Source organism: Cavia porcellus, unplaced genomic scaffold (assembly GCF_034190915.1).
Source record: "Cavia porcellus strain 051 isolate PalLab524CR breed Dunkin Hartley unplaced genomic scaffold, mCavPor4.1 scaffold_19, whole genome shotgun sequence".
NCBI classification, from domain to species: domain Eukaryota; kingdom Metazoa; phylum Chordata; class Mammalia; order Rodentia; family Caviidae; genus Cavia; species Cavia porcellus.
In genome coordinates this window covers 44,354,371-44,377,774 of record NW_026947502.1, presented here as the reverse complement: position 1 = coordinate 44,377,774, position 23,404 = coordinate 44,354,371, and the positions used below count along the sequence as shown (strand labels likewise).

At 47.9% G+C, this 23,404-nt stretch overlaps 1 protein-coding gene across 5 annotated transcripts in view; it reads right to left on the bottom strand.

Annotated features, from left to right (window-relative positions):
* Positions 1-4,488: 4,488 nt before the first annotated feature.
* The window catches only part of Slc45a4 (solute carrier family 45 member 4), a 75,609-nt gene continuing 56,693 nt past the window's right edge, over positions 4,489-23,404 (bottom strand). For 4 of the 5 annotated variants that reach the window (XM_063230985.1, XM_003473294.4, XM_013156116.2 and 1 more), the window contains 6 exons: positions 18,718-18,906; positions 16,750-16,929; positions 15,038-16,110; positions 13,905-14,007; positions 12,992-13,203; positions 4,489-9,485 (listed from right to left, as the gene is read on the bottom strand). In XM_063230985.1, the coding sequence (XP_063087055.1) occupies positions 9,132-9,485; positions 12,992-13,203; positions 13,905-14,007; positions 15,038-16,110; positions 16,750-16,929; positions 18,718-18,906 (2,111 nt within the window). In that variant the 3' untranslated portion in view covers positions 4,489-9,131. The remainder of the gene's footprint in view (positions 9,486-12,991; positions 13,204-13,904; positions 14,008-15,037; positions 16,111-16,749; positions 16,930-18,717; positions 18,907-23,404) is intronic. The other variant, XM_063230986.1, reaches the window with a different exon arrangement.

Genomic DNA, 23,404 nt, shown 5'->3' with positions numbered 1-23,404 from the left:
TAAGAAGAGAGAACACTTGCCAGCTCATTTCAGGACACCAGCATGACCTTATAATAAATTTGACAATGACTGGAATATAAATTACAGACCAACCCCCTCAGGAATATAAATGCAATATTCTTGAAGGAAAAAATAGAAAACAATCTAGCAATATTTCAGAAAGTTAATATATCATGAATAAGTGGGACTGTAAAATGCAAGATTATTTTAACCTTCAAAAATATAGCACTAGGGGCTAGGGATTTAGCTCAGCGGCATAAGCACCTGCCTTGCAAGCAGGCAGTCGTGAGTTCAATCCCTGGTACCGATAAAAAAGAAGACTAAAAAAAAAAAAAAATAGCACTAGAAGAACAAAGAAAAGTCATGATGATCATGTCAATAGATGCACAAAACATAAAACATTCATGGGTAAAAATAATCTTTCAGGGTAAGAAGGAACTTGCTCAGACCATCTATCAGAGGCCCAGTGTAGAAACCATGGTGGAAGACTAATTGCTTCCCCACTAAAATGGGGAAAAACGGGCTGGGGATGTAGTTCAGCGGCATAAGCACCTGCCCTTGCAAGCGCATGGCCATGAGTTCAATCCCCAGTACCAATAAAAAATAAAAAGGGGGGGGGAGTAGACAGTCACAATACTGTACCAGATTTCTAACCATAGACAATGAAAAAAGAGCCATAACAATTAAACCAAAAAAGGAAGAAGTGTCTTTATTCACAACATGATTGTTTACATAAATCTAAAAGAATCTATTTCAAAAATTAAAGAAAATTTAGTAAGGTAACAATACAAAGTCAATATAATCATAGGACAACAGGAGAAACAGTAACATTTTAAAACAGTATTAAAATGCATCAAATGCAAATAAGGTTAATGATGTGAAACACCTGTACACTGAAGACTCAAAAACATGGCTGAATTTTTAAATGACCTGAGGAAAAGATATACCATGTTCATGAACTGGAAGGTTAAGTATTGTAAAGATGTTAGTTTTCTCAAAATTGATTTGTTAACTTAATCCCAAGTAAAACTAATGTAATTTTAAAAAAAGAAATTGAGAACTTGATAATATACATATGGAAATGCTAAAAATAGTTAAGACAAACTTTAAAAGGCAGATCAAAAGCCTGTGCAATTGTGCACACCAAGAAGAAACCCCAGCTACTTCAGAGGCTCAAGCAGGAAGATTGCAAATTTGAATATAGCCTGAGCAGCTTAGCAAGACCTGGTCTCAAAAACAAAAAATAAAAGGAGCAGGGGCTGTAGGGTCAGTGGCAGAGCACTTGTCTAGTTGGCTGAAAACACTGGGTTCAATGCCCAGTTACCCACTTCCAAATCAAGATGGAGCACTCACAAGATTTTAAACTTTGGGCTGGGGATTTAGCTCAGTAGTGCAAGGAACTGCCTGGAAAGCATGGTTGTGAGTTTGATCCCTGACACACACACACACACACAACCAAAAAAAAAAAAAAAGACTTTAAACTTTTAAAAAGCTGCAGCAGTTAAGACTGGGATTTGGTACTGTGATAGATAAATACATCAACAGAGCAAAATATAGAATCTAGAGGTACAACAGTCAGCTGACTATACAAACTTTCAAGACAATGTGTTTACAAAATCTATTCAATAAGTGGTATTATAATACTGAAAAAAAGGGAGGGTGTGGAAAAAGAGGGAGCTTACCTATTAAGTCAGGGTGGTTCACTAATCTCAACGCAAAGGTAGAGATTCCAGAAATGAGTACAAGGAAACATTTTTGCAACTTTAGTGCAAAGATTTTAAAAGAGAAATGCTAAACACAAAAGAAAATTGGTAAATTGGACTTAATGCAAATACATAATTTAGAAAATGAAAAAAGAAACCATGGACTGGGAGAAATACTGTATCTGAAAAGGATTTTATCTAAAATATATAAAAAGCTTCTACAAATCAGTAATGTGGTTTTTTTCTTAATTAGTAAATATATACTTTTTTTAGATAGGGTGGTTCAAGCTGATCTTGAACTCACTATATAGACCAGGCTGGCCTCAAACTTGAGGTGATTGTCCTGTCTCAGTCTCCCAAGCACTGGGATTATAAGTGTGCACTATCATGCCCACTCATAAATGTGTAAAGGACATCAATGAAGCTATATGGTAGCCTGTTTGAAAAAAAATGCTTGACATCATTAATCATCAGGAAAATGACTAATTAAACATCATTTGATGCTCATCAGAATGGCTAATGTTACAAAGCCTCTTAATAACCAAGGCAGCTAAAGATACAGAGCAAAGAAAACTCTCATACATTGACTGCTAGATAAAAACAGCATATCCACTTTGGAGAGCTGTTTGGTAGATTCTGTTAGATATATACCTATCCTACAGCTGTCTATACTTACCCAAAAGAAATGAAAACACATCTACAAATGTTCAAAGCAGTTTTTTTTTTTTTTTCTGTAATAGCTCTAAACTAGAAATACTCAATGTGCATCAACTGGGAATGGATGTGGTGTGTCCTCTCACCCCAGATCGGAGACAGGAACAGGAACACAAGTGCTGACATGACTCCCAAAAGCATTTTGCTGAGTGAAAGCAGCCAGACACAAAAGCCAAAAACTACGTTTTCATTTAGGACAATTTCAAAACAGACAAAATTATCCTGCTGTGGTTGGACCCATCATTGTGGTTACCCATCTGCATGGGAATGAAGTGTAAGATCCAGGCAGGACTTTTGGGAGAAAAAAATGTCCTCAGCAGATGGCATCTGTTTCACAGGTGTGCACCTGTCAGCACTCACGGACTGGCACATTCGACACCTGTTTCATTCACTGTATGTAAACTTGCCCCAAGTTTAAAAAAACTGTGGGCACTGGCAGCACACGCTTGTAATCACAGCTAAGGTGGAGGGCGACAAGTTTGAGCCCAGGCTGGGCAACTTCACAAGAATGTGTCTTAAAGTGAAAAAGGGGAGAGGGGATGCAGCTCCATGGTAGAATACTCCTGGGTTTGATCCCCAGAACTAAAATTGAATTTTAAAAAATAGAACATTTAACTATAGGCACTAATAATGAAAATCAGTATTTTGCTAAACCGAAGAAATCATACATGGTACAACTCAACATAGTGGTCCACTTTTTATTTTTTTCTCAGTACCAGAGATCAAATTCATGATCTCACACTTGCCAGGCAGGCGCCTGGGCTACTGAGTTAAATCCCTGACCCCACTTTTTAAAAAATTATTTTAACGCTAGCCTATGAGGGGACCAAGTTGTGAAGGCTGTGCCCACTGGAAGGGGATTTGGGGTGGTGATTTCTTGGCAGTATTGGCTGCTCCTGTCCTAGGTGAAGGGAGGCCAGGGAAGGGGCACAGCTGGGGACTGTCCCCTACCTGGCTAGATGCTCCCCAACCCTGAGAGGTCCTTATGGGTGCCATTTCTCATTCCCTGCTGCATACACCAGATGAGCAGCTATAGGTGACATCTCCATGCAGCCCTGCAATGTGGTGTGGTGGCCAGGTCACCCTCCAATAAAAGGCCCTTCCCAGTTGCCACCCCTCCATCTAGGACTTCCTAATAGGTTTCTGGCTCTCTGGCAGGCAGGACTTCTGGATCAGGCTCACCAGGTGCAGCAAGGGGCACAGAACCTCCTCTCCTGTCCTCCAGGCAGGGGTGTTAGGGACAGTGAGGGTCAGTGCAGAGCCCTCATTTTCCTTCCTGTTCTTTTGCCCTGTGCTACTGCAGATGTTCAAGGTGTGAATGATTTCAGTCTCTAGGCCTGGGAACAGGCCCGCTGACTACAGTGTCGTGTTCAGAGCCCTCCTCCCTTCCTCTTGAACCCAAGCAGACCAAAGCCCCAACCCCAACCCACCCCAATTCAGTACCCATGCCCCAATCTGCCTGTACACCTGGTGCTCCAGGCCAGAGAAACCACTAAAGAAACCTACCTGTTCAGGGTTCAAACCCCACTAGCTGTGACCTGTTCGCTTTCATTTCCTGTTACCAACTGGCTGTGACAGTGAGAACTTTCTTAGCAGGTTGCCCCAAGATCCAGATGTGTTTTCCTCAAGGAAGATCAAGGGAATCCACTTCCAGGCCCACAGGACCTTGCATGCACCAGGGGCCAAGGGTCACCTACTGTCCTCATGGTTCGGTCACTTAAGCATGTGCTAATCAGCCTCAACCAGTCCTTTTTCTCTCAAATGTTTTCTATAGGGGCACCCAGCAGTCTTCTAATAGGCTGGAGGCCCTGGACCCCACCACCCAACAATCAAACCAGGCCCGAGCGAGGGGGTCACAAGGCATCAGTCCTACCAGAGCCAGCAAGCCAGCAGAGGCCTCCATTGTGGGCCCCAGCTTTGCAGCATGGGGAGCCTCGAAGAATCAACGAGCCCATCCTTGTGCCCACCCCTACCTGTGGGCCTGATCATGTTGTGCCTAGCACACTAGACCTACCAGGCTCCAGGATGATAGACAGCCCTGGCAAAGTGACAGTGACAGACACCCACATGATCATCTTGGAGGGAAAGGTTTATTATGACTCAACCACACAATAATACAAAAACAGAAGCAGGAAGGCTCTGGCCTCAGCACTGGTTCTTCTGTGCAGGAGGAAGTCAGCATGACACACACTGAACTGTGCGTAAGACAGGGTGATGTAACGGTGCAGCATGCACCAGACGCTTATGTGGCAAAAGATGGGCGAAAACGCAACGTTGGGGAAAAAAACAGAAACAAAAAATAAGACCTCAAGGCTGAGCAGAAACAGACACAGATGGGAGGCTGCTATTGCTCACCTAGTAAAAAATCAAGTCATGTGCAATATTACTCTTCTGTATAATCCCTTTCCCTCATAAAACGTAACATCATGTGTTTAACACACACTTGAATCATTGCTAAAATCAGCAAGAGCTATCATTATAGTGCTCCAACTTAATAAGTTGATAAAGATTTGTCTTGTGGCCAGTTCGCAATGGAACTAAATAGCTTTGTTCCGAGGTGCCTGGGGTCTTTCTCTGGTGTCCAGGCATTTCTAACAAATGGGCCAGCTGCTACCCAGAGGCAGTCTCAGTCCACAGCACACAGCACAGTGCCCCAGTCAGCTCTCTGGGAGGTCCAAGGATGGATTGCTCAAGGGGCCACCCCAAGGCTGGGGCTCTAGCACATGTGGTGATGCTGACTTTACGAGGAGATGACAAGAGGTATGTAGGCTGGACCCAGTACAGCATGGGTGCAAGGGCCTGGTCAACATGGCCTGTGCTGATACCACACTCAGGAAGTGCTGGGCAGGGTCCCCAGGAGCCTGCACTGGCCTAACTGGCAGCAGAGTAATGGCAGAACTCAGAAGCACTGCGTGTTGACTGACAGGCAAATACACATGAGCTTGTTTCCAGTGGCAGCTGTCAGAGGAGCACGGCAGCCAGTCTGCATGTTCATAGTTTTGGTAGCTGAAGATGGAAAGAGGCTTAGGTAGAAGGGGGGCAGCCTGGAGCATCCTTCTTGAGGTTGGTAGTATCTGGTGTACACAGCCACACTCTGCAGATCTCAGAACTGTGTCCATCGTAGGTGGCGCCATTGCTGATGTTGCTACTCAGACCACACTGAGTGTTTTTCAAACATGCTATTGAACACTGCAGGCTGTGGAGGTCAGCGCCATCCCAGGGAGTAAAGTATTGTCCTTCACAAGAGTCTGGCCACTCTTGGTTGCCACTGTAGCTGCATTGCTGACCAAGAGGATCAGCTCTGGGCTTCTGAGCTATCAAGATCTACCTCTCCTGCAAAATGCCATTTGGAAATACCCTGAGCACTGCTGGAAGCTACTGATCATCTGAGGAGGGCACTACTGTCCTATCTCCTCTAGGGAACAGAGTTCCCCCCAAGCATGGCACTTGCAGGGACAGAGGCTTACAAGGCTGAGGTCTGAAGCAGCAGACATGTCTGTACTTGTGCTGAGGACCTGCTTTACACTGAGAAAAATGGAATGCTTACTGCCAACTCTCCAGCCACCAGGAAAGTGGCAGTGCCATTCTACTGACCAACCAAGGGGAACTAGTCAAAGTATGGCTGGGGTGGCCCACAACCCCGTCACTTCCTAAGATCACATTCCTATACAGGGATAGTTCTGCCATCTTGTTAAAACAATCTTTACTTAGTTGAATTTTATAGGGCACAAAAATGCCAATCATACTGACCCTACCTTATCCTGATATTAAATTTATGTTCATTATACAGTACTCAACCAGCTGAAACACTGTAGATACACATCACTAAATGCTCTAAGGACGCTACCCTGGGACCTTGCAGACCTACCCTGAAAGTGCTACATAGTCAACTCCAGGATGTGTCCTCAGCACTGGCCATGAGTAGGCACTTGCTTGGGTCTGTATCTGCCAATCCCAGTAGCATAGGCCACCCATCAGTGCCTTTTAAGTAACAGCTACCAGTGAGTTGCTTAGGGGCTCTCAGCAAACCCACCAATCCCCGGGCTGCACCTCAGGCACAGTGACAGAAAAACACCAACACCTAAGCCAGACTGACCAAAGCAAGCTGCAGGCATGATCCCTGCTTCTTGGTTTAAGACACAATGTAATAACCAAGTGACTACAATAGTACCAAGTGACTACAAACTTGAATAATCTCACCGCAAGAGAAGTACTGAGGCAAAGGCTTTGGTTACTTGGTCTTCCCGTGTCCAGTGTGACTCATAACTAGAGCTCTGGGTCACCTGTGTCTGCCTCCCAGAATTTGATCCCATCATCAACCCTAGGACCTAAAACCCAAAGGCTTGTACACTAACCAGACCCATACAGCAAGACAGATGTCGGAGCAAACAGCAGCCATGCTCCTTGCTGGCTTATTTTCCAGCAAGCTCACAGTCTAATAGTGGCTTCTGACAAGGCTTGTGGTGTGAACACAAAATCACGGTCAAATCATGGCTGGGGTCCCAAGGGCTAACACACTCAGCTGTGGTCTCAAGCCCCTTTCTTCTGAAAAGTGCCTAGGCCATGCCTGAGGCTCCTGCACATGCAGTTGTCAGGGGACCAGTGTCTGTGGCCCACTAGGTCACAGAGTGGGCTACAAGGCAGGTTGGTTCCCTGTGCTTGGTTTGGTTGTTTCAGATCTTGATTGTTTGGGGCCACTCTCAGCCCAGCCCGTGTTCTTACGCTTGGCACCACCTACACTCCACCTAGTTGCCAGGTGGAGAAGAAAGATCCTCAGCTCTAGCAGACTCCAATTCTAACAACCCAGGTCAAAGTCTTAGGGAGGGGCTACAATCTCAGGCTACTAAGAATCAAGTTGCATAGAATAACTTGTCAAGAATATCCTGCAGAAGAGGGGAACCCAGACATGCCTGTCACCTTAAAGAAAGGTCAGAGAATCCAGCCAATGGGGATCCCGCTGGTGGGAGGATTCCCACCATGCCAGCTGTGTGTTCAGCACAAGACTTTCCAGGCCATTCCAAATGTTAGCACATAGAAAAAGCCTTAGGGACCTGAAGCCAGTCCTCCAAAAGACTGGGCTTTAATGGAGGCCCAGGCTGCAGGAACCCTCCTTGTACACAGGTACTGGACTGCTCCTCTGACACAAAACACACAACTTACAAAGCACCATCAGTGCAGGACACATAGCAAGACCAGGAGTCTGCTGAAAAGCCATTACTTTAAATACACAGAAAATTCAAGTAATTTATTTAAAAACTGCTTAGTTTCATCTTGAAATCTATATATGTATATATGTATATGTATATATATATATATATATTTGCTTTAGAATGATCATATTGCAGCATGACTCTCATGCATTTTAAAGTACTTTATTAAAAACATGGACTGGCAGTAACTATGACAAGATGTGATTCCATCTGTGTGATGTGCAGGGCCTCTTTCTCCTGATCTTGGAAAGCTTAGACTGACCGATTTATGTATGAAGAGCAGAAACTGTTTCAAATAAAGAGACCATGGTTTGAAAAACATATCTAAACAGTTGCAGCATTTGATAACTTTTACTTGCATGTGGAACCAGAATACCGTGCTGAGCCCTCACTCAGGGCCTTCCAGACACTTGGCTTCTCCCTGTGTTGGTTCTAATCCTAGGGACAAGTGGGTCAGCAGGTGAGAAAGTCACAGGAGTTCAGACAGGTTCCAATGAGCATGCCCTGCCATGGCAGCGAGGGAGGCTTGGCCTCAGGTGCCCTTCCTGGAGGCTGCTGCCCTCCATGCTCGAGGTAGCTTTGCAGCAGGGCTGCAAGCCAGTGCCCACCTGGAACTCTGTGCACAGCTCTCCGGCAAAGGTACAGATGAGTCAAAGTGCAGTGAGGAGCCTGGGGACTGGGCTGAGGAGCTCCAGGCATGGACAGCCAGGCAGGGTCTGCACATGGACCTGCTCACACAGGTGATGTAAGCAGCACTGGATTTGAGAGTTCAAATTCCATCCGGGGATTGGTGTACGTCTTGCCCTGGGCCTTTTGGCCCATGGCCACCTCAGGGGCCCTCTCCAACTTTGGTGTGTGGCTGTGCCTGGGCATAGCGCCACTGGGCATGATGTGTCAAACTCTCTGAGGGAAAGGAGATGCTGTTCTTCTAAGAAAACCATAGTGATAAAAAAGAAAAAAAAACATTTTGTCTAAAATAATCATAAAGAAAAATACTCTCCAACAGCGGCAGCACCAACGGAACGTATCAAGATCTGAGGGGCATCCACATACCTGCGGTGCCAGAGGGATCCCTGAAAAGGATCTCTAGTCACTGACTACACTGCTCTTGTCTGAAGTGCCCAGGCCACGTATACCCAGGACATCAGAGGTCGTGTACTTTCATTGTAATTTCAGAAATGCAAAAATCCCATTTTTTCTAAATTACTTAACTATATTATAATGTTTTACAATGTAAAAACATGCAGAATAATATACCTGCAGAATAAAAGACAGCTGAAATTAAAAGATCTTCTTTAATTAAAAAAAGATTTCAAATGATTTAATTGTGGAAAAAAGTAATTAGTGTAATAATTTTGTCTAATAGCTCAAACCTAACCTACAACTACTGAACTTCGATTGTTTGGAGAAGAAGTGCTGGCCAGTGCTGCCCTCAAAGCGCCAGCAATGCCAGTGGCTGGTAGCCTCCCCACCTGCCTCCCATGTGGAATGTGTCAGCCAGAGCTCAGACCATGGACTCAGTCTCCACAGGGCTTTGCAGACCCTCCTTCCGAGACAGCTTCAGGACCGTGGGCTTGTCTCTGCCTTCACCGTCACCAGCGGGTTGCCCAGACAGGCCTTTCTGTTCTTCCTTGGAATCCTCTGATACCTCAGGATAGATCACTAGGAATGCAGCTGTCAGGAAGCCTAAGAAAGAGCCCACGGAGGCCACCATGGGGATGACACGGACAGTCCCCACATCAACCACGCTCCCAAGGGCAGATGCCACCAGGATCTGGGAGATGTAGACCTGGCAGGAGAGGATGGCACAATCGATGCCAAACCCTCGCTTCGAATTCCCGGGGCTGTGGTGGACGTACTGCAAGAGAAAAGAACACACTCATGAGAGGCCATACAGTAGGAGTCTGCAGGCAGGAGAGGCAGAAGTTCCAGCTCTTGGGAGAGGAGGCAAATGGAAGCAATTTCATCAATGCCATCAGGATACAAGCTCCCTGGAACCTACTTCCAGTTCAAGGAAGGGTAGCAGGGCAAGACTGAGGTGAGATGAGTTATGGTTTGTGTCTAGGTGGCCTCCCAAGACTCATGCAGTTATGGAAGTGGCTAAGTCTAGCATTTGTGATTGGTTCATTGTCTAGTGCTGGGATTGGCAATGTGAGTGCTGCACCTGCCCAGGGGTGGGCCAGCATTCACCATAAGGGAGGGAAGGAGGCATGCTTTTCTCTTTTGTCATGTTTGCAGCCATCATGAACGGTTGCCTTTCAGCCATGCTACCTTGCCTTGGAGCCAGGTGTATGGACTGAAACCTCCAAAAACTGTAAGAAATAAACCTTTCCTTCCTTCATTTTGGGTGTTAGGTATTTTATCTTAGCAGCAAGAAAAAAGCAACGGAGACTGATGACTCCCCTTAGCCCGGGGGTTCTCCCGCTGGGGCCAGAGCAGGGGAGCTCTGAGTGTCAACTCATTGCCAGCACTTCTAGCCATCTCCCACACTACATGTGGCTGACCACATGGCCAAGAAGACTGGACCAGTGGAAACAGAGGGGCAGTTTCATCTGTGTTTCTCAAGATAGGAAAGAACACTGGTACACCTTCCCTGTTAATAGTTATACTAAGTCCCCAAAGGAAGCTGTCCTAGAGATAATCAAGAAAAGCCAGTCCATGAAGAAGATAAGAAACAAGGCAATTCTAGTGTATGTGTGTATATGTATTTGTATGTACCACAACCATAGTGGAAAAAGATTTTGATAAACTTTTCATAAAATAAGCAGATATAAAAACAGTAAAAGATCAGAGGAATGAAACAATGAGCAAAATTGATCTAACTGAAACAGACAGAGCACAAAGTATAGAATACACTTCCTTTTCAAGTAAATAATGAACATTTATCAATACCTGCAGATACTCTGCACCACAAAGGGTTATTAGTCTCAACTAATTTTAAGGGCTGAGATCATTGAAGAGTATGTTACCAGATTGTGAAGAATTAAAAATCAATACTAACACAATCATTGGCAAATTCTCCCAAATGTCAGAAATTCATCAACATACTTTTAAATAATGGCTCATAACAGAAATCATAACAAAAATGAGAAAACTCAAGTGATGGAGAACACAACAGAACAAAACCTGCAGACTATAGCTAAAGGTAGTTGTAGAGAGAAATCAGTAGCTTCAAATGCAAATGTGTGGCTGAAATCAAATTAAGAAATTAGAAAACAGAAAACTAAAACAAGAGATAACAGAAGGGACAATAAAGAGCAGCAACCAATAAATTGCAAAGCAAACAGAGGACTAAATAAACCAAAGGCTTTCTGAAAACACACAATCAACAAACTCCTGAATAATATCAATCATGAAAAAAACAGTATCAGTACAAGTTGTATTGCATTACAAGGAAATACAAACATTTTAATGCCAATGATTTTCAAAGTTCAAAAAAAAAAAAAGATAAAAAATAATTGCCAAGTTCAGATGAAGTGGACAAACTTCCAGGAAACTCCAATTTAAAACACTGCTTTTTCTAGCAAGACAGTAAGGACCTGCCACTGGAGTTTGAAAGAGCAAACTCAACACCACCACTACTTTTATTTGACATTATGTCAGAGGTTCTAGACATTGCAAGAAGGCAAGGAAAAGAGGAAATGTATCAGGATACAGAGAGGAAGAACTAAAATAATGCACAGGTGACATGGTTGCATATTTAAAGTCCAAAAGAACCTAGAAGTGAGCTATGAGAATTAAAAAAAGAAGTTGACGATGGAAAGTACAGTACAGTTATTAATTACAGTACAGTTATTAATTCTCTCCAAACTGATCTACAAATAAAGTCAGTGTGTTTTCTATAAAGGAAAGAAAGCCCAGAAGGAATCTAACATTTAGTTAAAAAATAAAACAGGTAAAAGTAGCCAAGATACTCACTCTCAGTGAAGAGCTTACACTACAGAATCTGAGGACTTATTCCAGAATTACTTTAATTAGGAGAGTGGGATATCTCTCAAAGAGTAGAAGGACAAAGGGTCATAGGCACCTGCACATCCTTTATGTCAGGATGCAGTTTATGAAAAAGATGGCCCTACAGAGTCAGAGTTGGAGAACCTCAACCTGCTACTTTAAGCCACACATATCATCCCCAGGCAGAGATGGCAGAGCACAGAGTATCATGAAGGCTGAAGAGGAATGCTTGCATGTCTGAACAGCCCTGAATTGAAAGAACCAAGCCCACCAAAGGAGGGTAAATCAGGGACCCCTAGACACATGGGGCAACTGGCCAAACACCCAGGGTCACACTGGGGATACGATCCAGTTACACTGGGGATCCCATAATCAGGAACCCAAGCACCCTGGGCATGTGGTCAGGAAAGCCCTGGTACACAGGGGATGTGATCAAGAACCCAGACACATCAGGAAGGTGGAAATATACAAAGTGCTAGTGGCAATGAGTGAGTCACAGGAAGAGGTGACGTAAAAGAAGCCAGATAGTCATAGAAAATTCAGAAATAGGTACAAGGAATATATGGTATTAGAAGTTAGGGCAGTGGTCATCTTCAGGGTGCTAGACAGCGAATGAGGGTGCTCTGGCAATGGCCTTCCTCTGTCTGGATTGCTCATACAACTGTGTTCTCCCCAAAAGCAGTGAAGCAGTTTACTTATGATTTAGTTAGTGGTCTGCTATGTTTCAATTTAAAAGTTCATTTAACCACTTAATAGTTTATGCTGAGCATCACTCAGGCAGTGTTTATGTACTGAGCATTATCCTGGCAAGTGTAATTTCAACCACCTTGTACAGACTATAATTGTTGTATTTTTATTTCCTGTTATCTTATGAGAATTTAAAAAAGAACACACCATTTTTGTTCATCCTGTATTTAATTGGAGTGGTAAGTGGTTAAAAAGTAATGCCATTAGATTTTCATTACCACTGTTTGGTGTGCTTCTAATCAGTAATTTGCCTTAATAACTGCATGAGAAATTAGGACAGTGAACAGAATTTAGGATTTTCCTGCTCTCCCTTTTAAAGGCCTAGAGGTTATGCTGGAGAGTCTTGGCCTGCTCTTGCACCTGGGTTGCGAGCATCAAAAATGAGCCTCTTGCCCAGCCTTGACTCAGTGACTACACTGGCCTCCAGATGTTTCTTGGCTGGCCAGGACAGTCAGAGACTTGTAACCAGGGATTGACCAGAGCAACTGACAGATCCTGGATTCATCAGAATGGAAGACAGAGGGGACACTCCAAGGGCAGGAAGTGCTCAGCCTGTGTGCAGGGGAGAGCAGGGTGCTGAGCCCAGGCTTTGGACCAGACAGGCTACAGACTGAGCCTGATGCCACTTCATGCCATCCTAGCTGGGCACCACTAAGCCAGACATACCTCTTTGATGTCATGGTAGTGCCCTAGCAGGGCATAGGGGCAGTAGGAGATGCTCATAGATATGATGCCCATGGTGCTGATGGTGACCATGGCCACGTAGACATTGGGGAACACAGCCATCACAGCGGTGCCCACAGAGAAGCCCAGAGTTCCCAGCACGTAGATCACTCTGATGCTCAGGTCATAGCTGTCTAGGTACTTCTGTAGTAGGGCTGCAGAGAGAGGCCACAGGAGCAGTGATCAAGCAGCCCACTCAAGGTAGCCCCTTCCCATCCCCCCCGCCCCCAGGAGCACCTCGTGGAAACCAAATCTAGGCCAGCAGTTGTAAGCAACATCTCTCTCACCTGGCCTATCACCATGCACTCTCCAAGAATTTCTCCATTAGAGTGGTGACAACAATGTAATCACTCTGGTGTTGGCACCTGATTGATCATGGTATTATTCATATCGACCATCCCCAAGTCCTCATGAGGATAACACAAAGTTGACCTCCTCCCCTTGGTTCAGGCAGTGTGTGGGCAGGCAGTGAACCCCAACCATGACTTCTTCAGTTCCAGAGATGAGCCAGGAGGACTGGTCCCAAGATGGAAAGCTGCTGACCCCCGCTTAAGGATATAGCTGCACTGTAAGAGGCCTTGTCCAGCCGCCTAGATCAGCGACTCCTGCTTTGACTGCTGATCCCTGGGCAAGGATCTGGTCTCCTTGCACCCCTGAGCTGGCAGGGCTCGAACAACATGCTTAACAGGTGCTGTTCAACTTGCACAGCACTGTAGGACAGCACATAGTAGTGCATTTGAGGGGAGTGTGAAAATATCCATTCCTAGCAGAAATAAGGTCCCTATTCACACTCCATATTTCCAAGCTCTGAGCATTCCCCAGCTGCAAATGCTTACCTGATCTGGGCACCTCTTACCTGAGCAAATAGCACCAGTGGCAGCATAAATGACCAAGCCCCAGCAGCCCATCTTCACACCAGCATTGTAGGCTTCCTGCCCTTTGGTGGAGTTGGAGGTTGCCTGTTCCGGAAAGAGGTTGGGATTAGGGCACTGGCAAGCTGTTTAAGAGTCCAGCAAACAGAATTACCTCTGGATCCAAGTTCAGTGTCTGATAAGTCACTTCCAGTCTCTTCTGGCCCATCTGTGATCCCCTCAATAAAAGGCAGACCCTCTGCTCCCAAAAGATAGGCTGGTCTCGACCAGTAGGAGTGACTCTACCCTCTTGAGCTGCCATGGTAGACCCTGGATGGGTGAAGATGGACCCTGAGTGTGTATGAGACCATCATGGCTCTCCTGGAGAGGTGGCCAACATAGCTACAAGGTGAGCTCAGGTTAATGTTATGGGGCCCAAAAGAGCCACCAGCTGAGCCCTAAGGGCAACAGCAGTATTACCGTAACTGCCAAGTTCTGGGATAGTCCAGTCAGGACAATAGATGGTTGAAGCCATGCCTATCCAGGCTTCCAAACTCTGAAAGTGGTTGGCACTCACATCTGTTCCCATGCACCGTACTATGACCAGTCTTGGGCTCAGACAACTGGACCGTGGAACAGATGTATAGACCAGCCAGTTGCCTGCTAGGTATTCTCCGTGAAGTGGTCACAAAGGCAGCCAGTGGGGCACCCTGGGAATATCTGTGCCTAGGTGTCCCCTCAACACCTCATATGGTTATAGGCTTTTTTTCAGAGGCAGCTTCAGCCTTTCAGAGGCACACTTCATTTGATTGGTTTGGCCCATTGATAGTTCTGGGTAGGATTAAGGTTGTGAACGTTACACCCTAGGGCGGGTATAAAGAGTCAGAAAAAGATCTGACCTCTCCCTTGTTTTTGCTGTCTTCCACTGCCATGAACTATTGCCACTCTGCCACGTGCCACCCTTAGACCCTGTCGACTATGGACTGAAACCTATAAAAACTGTGAGCTGAATAAATTTTTCCTCCTTTAACTTTTGGTGTCAAGTATTTTATCTCAGCAACAAGAAGTCATCAAGACAGAAGGCCACCCACTGATGAGCCTCACCTGAAGACCCTCTCCCGGCCTGCAGACTGCTCACCTTGGGGTCCCCCTTGAAGATGACCTGGCCCATGAAGTCAGTGTAGAAGACAGCCTCGGCGATGACAGAGAACCAGGTGAGCAGGTGGCAGAGGCAAAGGCGCATCAGCTCCTTTGGCATCTTCAGCATAGACAACCACAGCAGGCGCACGGTGGTCTCGTCCTCACCCTCCTCACTCTCTGTGTCCCCACTGGAGGTGGTAGCCCCACTTTGGTTCCGGTGCCGGCAGCGCTGCCGCTGCCGCTGCTGCAGGTCATAGAGGTCACTCATGCTGCGGGACGGTTTGATCAGGACCACTGCGTTGGCCCGACGGTAGCAGTAGCAGTGGGACCCCATCTTGCCATAGTAAGAGAAGGTGCTGGAGGCTTGACGGCGGAACATGTGTCTGCGTCGCCTCATGGAGCTGGATGTGGCTGAGGACTTCAGGTCCACTCTGGTGCTGCTGCTCAGGGTGTTTCTCGGTGGGGAGCCACTTCCATTTGGGACTCTAGCTTCATTCAAGTGATTATCAAGCAAGGTATCATCCTCCTTGGTGGTTTCCCTGAGAAAGGTGGACAGATGGGGCAGCCTGGCTTTTGGGAGCTCCTGGCTGGTGCTGCGGGGTGTGCTGGGATATGAGGCATCTTGGAAGATGGACGGCTCGATGTCGTATAGGAAGGGCAGCTCGGGTTCCCTCTCCAGTGTGGCATCCGGCATATGTAGCACGGAGTCACTCTTGCTGCGCACGATGTCCACATTGAGGTAGTCCAGGCCCAGCTCGTGTTCTGACTGTACCTCATCCGGGAAAGGAGGGCTGCTGTCCTGCGTGCCCCCACCAAGGGCATTTAGGCAGGTGTTGGTCAAGGTGCTGCCAGGCCTAGCGCCGGACAGGGCAGCAGCTTCCTCTGAGTTTCGATCCTGCTGTGGGCTGTACTGCTCCTCCTTGATGCTGAAGATATGCAGGACCACCGACACTGTGAAGATGATAGCGGCAAAGAAGAAGAGCACCTGATTCTGGGTCCGGAACCAGCTGCCCAGGAAGGTCTGTGTCCAGTCCAGCCCGCCCAGTACATAGCCAATGGCGCCACCAAGACCTAGGAGGGAAGGAGCAGGTAAGCCGTGTGGAGACTGTGGTCCCTGCTCCTAGGCCTACTATGGGAGGCCAGTGCCAGGATAGCCTGGAGGGCTTTGCCCTCAGTGGGAGCCTGGGCACCCTCACAATTATGTTGCAGGTCAGGACACAAGGTTTTGGGATGGGGAATGAGAAAAGGGTATGAAAGATAAGAAAAAAGCTCCAAGTTTGAGAATTCTGACCTAACAAAATTCCCACTTAATAAATTAATTTGCCCACTTAATAAGGGCAAATTAATCTCAAGATTAGACAAAAACCATCCCCATACATGCCTCTCTGAACTGAATGCTATTCCCTAAACATAGTTAACGACAGTGGTCAGTGCAGGGACCCAGGTATGGCTACCCAGCAAGCAGGTCACTCCAGCAGCCCTGACTTGATTCTCCCTCTTCCCTGCTCCTTAGTTCCCTCATTCTGCTGGGTTCAGTGGCCAGGAAAATGCCTTGGCTATTTCCTGAGCCCTAGCCATGCCCTCTGCCTGCCAGTGTCTGAGATAGAGCCACATGCTGAGGGTCAGCAATGAATTTGGGGGTGCTTCTTCCCCACCCACATGGGCTCAGGGAGCAGCCGCCGCCAGCCTGCCTTGGCACAGGCACTTTACCAGCAGAGAAGGCATGGATGTTGAGGGCCATGTCTTGCTCTTCACTGTCCACCACATCCAGCAAGTAGGCACGGATCGGTCCCTCAGTAGCATCAGCGCTGAAATCCAGGACCACCACTCCCAGTACTGTAAGGACGATGCCAATGGGCTGCCGGTTGGGGACATCACCAAGGGCCAGACCTGGACACAGCATTGATAGTGGTCAGACCTCAGGGCCAGCTGAACTGGGCTCCTTGATTACACAGCCTCCCCTTTATGGGGAGCCAGCTGGGAACAGCACAGGCCTTTCTCCAGACCTCCACTCTGTGGCAGGCAGACTCATGGAAAAAGGGGTTTCTCTTTGCATTTTCTGAGGTTTAGAGTGTACTGCTTCTTCTCACCCACTGGACCATGACAGCTTCCTTATCCTATCTTTCAAGCAGGAAGGGGAGCAGCTCTTTCCCCTGCCACCATCACAGGGGAACGGGTGCTAATTAGTGTCACTTGGCAGGTGGTTATGTGGGCAGCCTTCTCTGCACCGGCTCCACAGGGCCAGCACTGAGGATCCTTTCTGAGTCCCATACCACTTGAGGCACCCAGCTAGATCCAAGGGCTGTGGAAGCCATGGAAGACTCCAGACCCAAGTAGAAAGGACCCTGAATGAATGCTGAATTTCAGACAGGCTTTGAGAAAGATGAGCACAACTGCAGCACCCCACCATCCTTAGGAGGGAGTCTCTGTTGTCCCAAAACAAAGTCTCCCTGTTTCGGAAGACTGCCCTGGAGCCAGAGGTCAAGTTACTAACCTGACACCTGACCAGCCCAAGCTGTGTCTCACCTGATGCCGGGAGGGGGCGGGGATCAGTGCTCAAACACAAGTAGCAGGAGCAGGGCTGAAGCCTGGGTATAGAATCACCCCAAAGCACTGTGACGAGGCTGAACCTGGACCCACAAGAGGGCCCCAAAGGGAGTTTCTGCCTAGGCCTCCCACAGTGCCCAGGAGGCAGTGCCCAGACTGGCTGCCGTTGGGCCACATGTGGGCAGGGCCACCCTCAAGGACACAGTACAAGGCTGCCATCACGTTGTATGGGAGAGGGTAGCGCTACTGCCTAGTGGGGCACTGACCAGCCCAGAGCCAGCAGCAGCAGGCGCCATGGTACTGGAACTCCTGGGTGGAGGCTGACCCACACAAGGGAGGTAACACACAGACACAAGAGGCAGGGGCAGAGCCGTGTCCATCCCCCAGCTCCTGAGAAGCTGAGTGGCTCCGCTGTATCAAGAAGGACTTTGGAGGGCTTTCTGTCCACCTTCCCAGACTTCTACCTGACTTCAGTTCTGGGTGAGCTGCTCCAATGCAGAAGGCATGCCAGGTAGCTCTGGCTCAAACACTTGTGCCAAAATACAAGGTTTTGTTTCTACCAGTTTTTTTTTTTTAAACTGGAACAAGGGATCGAATTAATGAGCTTGTGTTTGCCAAGCAGGTTTTTTGTTTGTTTTGTTTTTTACAGTTTTGATGGATGATCTCAAAGCAAAAAACAACCCAAAAACCAATTTTCCCACACACACTTGATTTAATTAAACACAAAACAAGAAGAGGTAAAACAATATGTGAGCATGTGAAACAAAAAATAAATACCAAACTAGGATCTGGATATTTTCAATACCAAGTCTGAGAAAAGGAGAACAAAAAACCAAACCAAACCAAAACAAAACAAAACAAAAAAAAAAAGAAAGAAAGAGAAGATAATTTCTGAAATAATGCTGGAAACAGGATATGATTATCTGATACGCGTTAAAAACAAACGGGCCTGGCAGGAAGCATTTCCCTGTGAACAGGTTCCTCTGGCGTTCCCATGTGGGCTGGTGCCACTGCCCAGCCGCCTGCACTTTGGTCACTGCCAGGCGGCCCGCGCAGGTCCCACAGGGCCAGTGTGACTGGAGCTGCACGCCTGCCGGGTGAAGTCCCCAGGCCCAGCACCCTGGCACTCACCTATGGCAGAGCCGTTGAGGAACAGTGCGACACCAAGCAAGACGCCTACACAGAGCGCAAGGATGAAGGGCCGCCGGCGGCCCCAGCTCAGGGTGCAGCGGTCACTTGCTGACCCGATGATTGGTGTGAAGATGAGGCCAAGGACGGGGCTCAGGAACCACGTCAGACTATAGTACTGCTCCGGGAGGCCTGAGGGGACACAGGCAGTTACTCGGGAGGCACACGACCACACAGACACAGACACAGACACAGACACAGACACAGACACATAGCCCCACTAAGGCCTCCAAAATGCCAAGCACCCCCAAAATCAGCCCACTGTGCTGGGCCTGGCCTGCAGCATAGTTACTTGGTACGTTGGTGTGGCTGGGACAGAGACCCTCTACAGCCCTGGAGGCAGTCAGGCCCCTTAAGGGCACCATCGTCCCTCAATACTGACAGTCTACAGTGAGCAGGACAGGGGCTACAGTTAAAGAAGAAAGGGGACATACAAATTGTGTGGCCAGTTGGAGCTGAGGCATGGCTGCACATAACATTCACTTGCATTTAGCCTGCCTAACCACTATGGAGATGGGGACTGTGCTCATTTTATACAGGGGAACCTAGAGCTCAGATAAGGCAGGCCTGTCCCAGATCACACAGCTAGACAGTGGTGATCCAGGATTTAAACCAGGACAGCCTGACTTCACTACATTCCCTCACTCTGCATGCTGCCCTCCTATAATGCAAAGCCAGATTCCAACAGTAGAGTAGACATGTGGTGAGGACCGAGTCACAGGCTAGAGCACCACACAGAACAGGAAAGAACAAGCCACAGTTGTGTGCCACAGGGTGGTGGACTCTCACACTCTGACGTGATAGTCGCGGAGGACAGGCTCTGGTCCTGCTACCTCTAGACTTCTGTTGCTAGCAGTCAGGGGCCTGGTTGCCTCAGGATGGGCAGCACCCACAGAGAACAGATTGGGGGCCATTACTTCTGCCCTGGATGTGCACAGCAGGCGTCCCTCTATGGTCACACAGTGACAAGTCCTTTAGCTTTATTATGCACCTTATGTTACATACTTAAAAAATAAAAGGCCTCTGGCACACCACTGCCTCATTTGGCTAGGATTTTATGCTGCCAAAGGCACTGAGAAACAGAATATTGTGTTGAATTGACAAGAAAAATAAACTTGTGTGGGAGGAGGAAATGTTTTCCCAGGCAGGAGGGAAGCACCTTTGAAGCTTAGTGCTAGCAGCCCATTAAAAACGCTGACAAGTTCTGCAGCGCTCAGGTGTTTGCTCTGACCTCTGCATCCCATACAACTCCAGGAAGACTTGAGTTTTGTTCCCATCTGAAGCCACAGAATATATCAAGGGCTTAGGAAATGAGAAGTTTTTGCAACCTCACATGGTGGGTGTGGGTTCCTGGGCTTTACCTGGAGACACTCCAAAGCGACAGGTAGGCTACAGCACCCTGCCCACCCTCAATGACGCACAAATTAGGTACCTGCTTCTCAGGAATGCATCCTGATTGAATCTTCTCAAGAATTCAGTGAGAGGGAAAAGCATCACTAGTTCAACACACAGGCCCTGCAACCACTTTGCAATCAGTGACAACCAGTTGGAGTTGTATCCTGTGCTCATGGTGCCTCCTGGCCATGGCTTTTGTCTATGGGTCCTGGCTCTGGAGGTGCTGGGTCCCTTTCACTTAGAGGCCCCACACCTTCCCCCAAGTGGTAGGCTACAATATACACCACAAAGGCTCCAGCGTGGTTGCAGGTCCAGGCGGGCATAACAGTTCACCTGCAGTTCTCCCCTGCCATCCCAAAGCCAGACAGGACCTAGACAGGACCCAGACAGGGTCAAAGGTTTGCTGACTTGAACAAACTGGAAACACCAGTTTGTCCAGTTTCCATTTTCCTGCTTTGCTGGGGCACTCCACTGACCAGTTCTTGCCCTGGAGTTTGCTGCTACCCAAAATCCAGTCCAGTCTCAGTTGAAACCCTCACCTTGGACACCCCCTGCTGCTCTGCCATGTGCCCCACTGAAACCCATCCCTTTTTGAGTGACCAGATACACCCAAATTAGATCTTTCCCTATGGGCTCCCTACAGAGAGACCTGTGACCACCCTACCACCACTGCGTCATATCAGGTCACGTGGGCCTGCCCAAGGCAGACTTGCTGTGTATCCCCAGGATTGCAGATCCATGGAATCCAGCCTCCCAGCCCCAAGAAACACAGGTATCACCAAAGCCACGGCATCAGGAGACTACAGGTGGACAAGTGATCACAGGTGATCAGGCTGGTAAGGGGGGCTGCAAGCTGAGACTATCCCCTTCACATACTGGCCTGCAGGTCATTCTGATGGTCTGCACGTTAGGACTCGGGCTGGGCCTAACAACCATGCTTCTCCTGGCACCTTCACATGTGCTAGGCCAGCAGGGGCATCCACTGGGAATCCTCAGGGCTCTGCCAGCATCACTTTTGCTGCTGCAGGAGCTGTCAAGTACATACCAACCTCGGCTCCTCTGGTCTTGGCCACTGGCTCCACAGCCCAACAGAAGGGCCAATAGCAGAACCATAATGGTACAAATCTTGCAGCTGGGGTTCAAAGACAGGTCTATCACCTCTTTCCCTTGGCCTCAGCTGCCGTGGCTGTGGTGGCATCCCTTGTCGTGGCTCTGGTGATACCCTGATCTCTGAGTTGAAGCCTGACATCAGGGAGTGGCTGATGAAGGCACGGTGGGAGGACAGACAGAGGGCAAGCTGACATTAAGACAGGGAACAGACAAGTGCCACTTCTGCCCAGAGACCTCCACACTCAGAGGCTACCTGTCCTATCAGCAACCACTCTACTCCCCATTGAATGCTACAGCTTTTAAGCATATGCCTTTGCCACACTCAGTGGCAGAAGATCTAGCTCCAACTTGGGCCTTTTTTGGCTACTGGAGCAGTAAGGCAGAGGAGAGGGTAGGGGAGAGGGACAGAGCTAATGGTGTCCCTTAAAGATTCTCAAAAGCCATAAACACTGCTTACTTGCTTCTTGTAGGCCTCAGTGCTTGGCCACAAAGAACTATCTCTAACTAGTCCTCTTTAACTCAAGCATCTATCACAGGTAAGCTCTGTGACATCTGCGAGAGGAGGAGGAGGAGGGCATCTCCACCTGAGCCATCCTGTGAACACAGGTTTTGTGTTGAATTCTGCAGAGTTCCTGGGATGAACAGAGGCTGATGTGGCATAGAACAGCTCTTGGTGCCAAACTGACACAAAGAAAACATAGAAGGGTAGTCATCATGCTCTAAGGTGTCTTCAGGTCACCACACCCACAAGAGTCAGCGGGGCAGACAGCCTCACTCTCCTGTCTCATAGGCTTCTTATGGGCCAATGGGGTGATTAAGGCAGGACATTGTCTTCATGGGTGCCAAGACACACACTAAAGGACCTGCTGCTGTTCTTAGAAGCTGCAACCACAGGAAGTAAGGGGAGACAAGGCAGAGATGACTAAGCTTGGTACATGCTTACTCCAGCATCAAGGCAGAGAGGGTCAGATGCTGTGGTCCCAGGCAACGGTGCTGGATCCAGTCATAAGTCTCAGCAGAGATGGCATAGCTGCCCAGCCAACAGCTGCTTACCAGTGCATGCTGTGCAATACTGGTACCCACAGCTGGCTGGGGTAGCCTTTGAAACATAAGGGTTGAGGTCCACATCAAGGCTGTCAGGGTGAGCTCACACTCCGATCAGTGGTGCTGGCTGAGATAGGATGAGGGTATGACCTCAAGTACAGAGATCACAGAAAGGACCTAGGGAATCCTACCTGTTTTTCTGAAGGCAGGCATGCAGGAAAAATGAAAACAGTCACAGAATTCAAACCTGAATTTTAGAAAGTATTTTTCTGCTTGCCCAGAAAAAGTTTAGCAGGCAGGACTCACTGCCTAAGTGCTGGCCAGAACCCAGAAAGGCCAAAAAGGGCACTGCAGATACGAGCCACAGTTTACTTGTTCTCTGAGGACAATGCCAGTCATTTGTAGCTGCCCTGTGGCACATCTGGTGTCATACTGATGGTTCTAGAGGTAGAAAAATGCACCAGGACCAGGCAGCCTTCACCAGCTTACAAGTGACACTTCTAATGCCCAAGGGATAAAGAGAGACAGTGCTGGGGAGTAAACAGCCAGCCCAGGCTCAAGCCCTAAGCCCCTGGCCCCTGTGTAGAGGTCATCAGGGCTGTCCCCCTCCCAGCCTAGCTGATCCTGAGGTTCTTACTTGCTGGCCATAGCCCTGAGGCAGAAAGCACTGGCACATCTATTGGCTCACCTGGCCAAGTATCTGGACCTACTAGGCATCATAATCACATGTGGGTGAAGACATCTTGGGCAGTATGCCTACATCATGCCCCTCTTCTTGTATGCATCCCTCTTTCCCTGTACTGCTCTGCACTGTGACACATGTCAGGTCCTCATCTCTGGCTCTGAGGCCGGCTCCCTCAGCCCTGACTCCACAGCTACTCCCCACAGCCCTTGATTGGGCCTCCCAGTCTCCCCTTTAACTCGAGGCCCCTAGAAGCCAGGGTGCCTATCAAAACACAGTTACGGGGCTGGAGACTTAAGCTCAGCAGCATACAAGTGCACAATTGTGAGTTCGATCCCCGGAACCAAACAAACACCTACAGTTACTGAGGACCTAGGTGCTTAGAGGTCTCGGACAGAT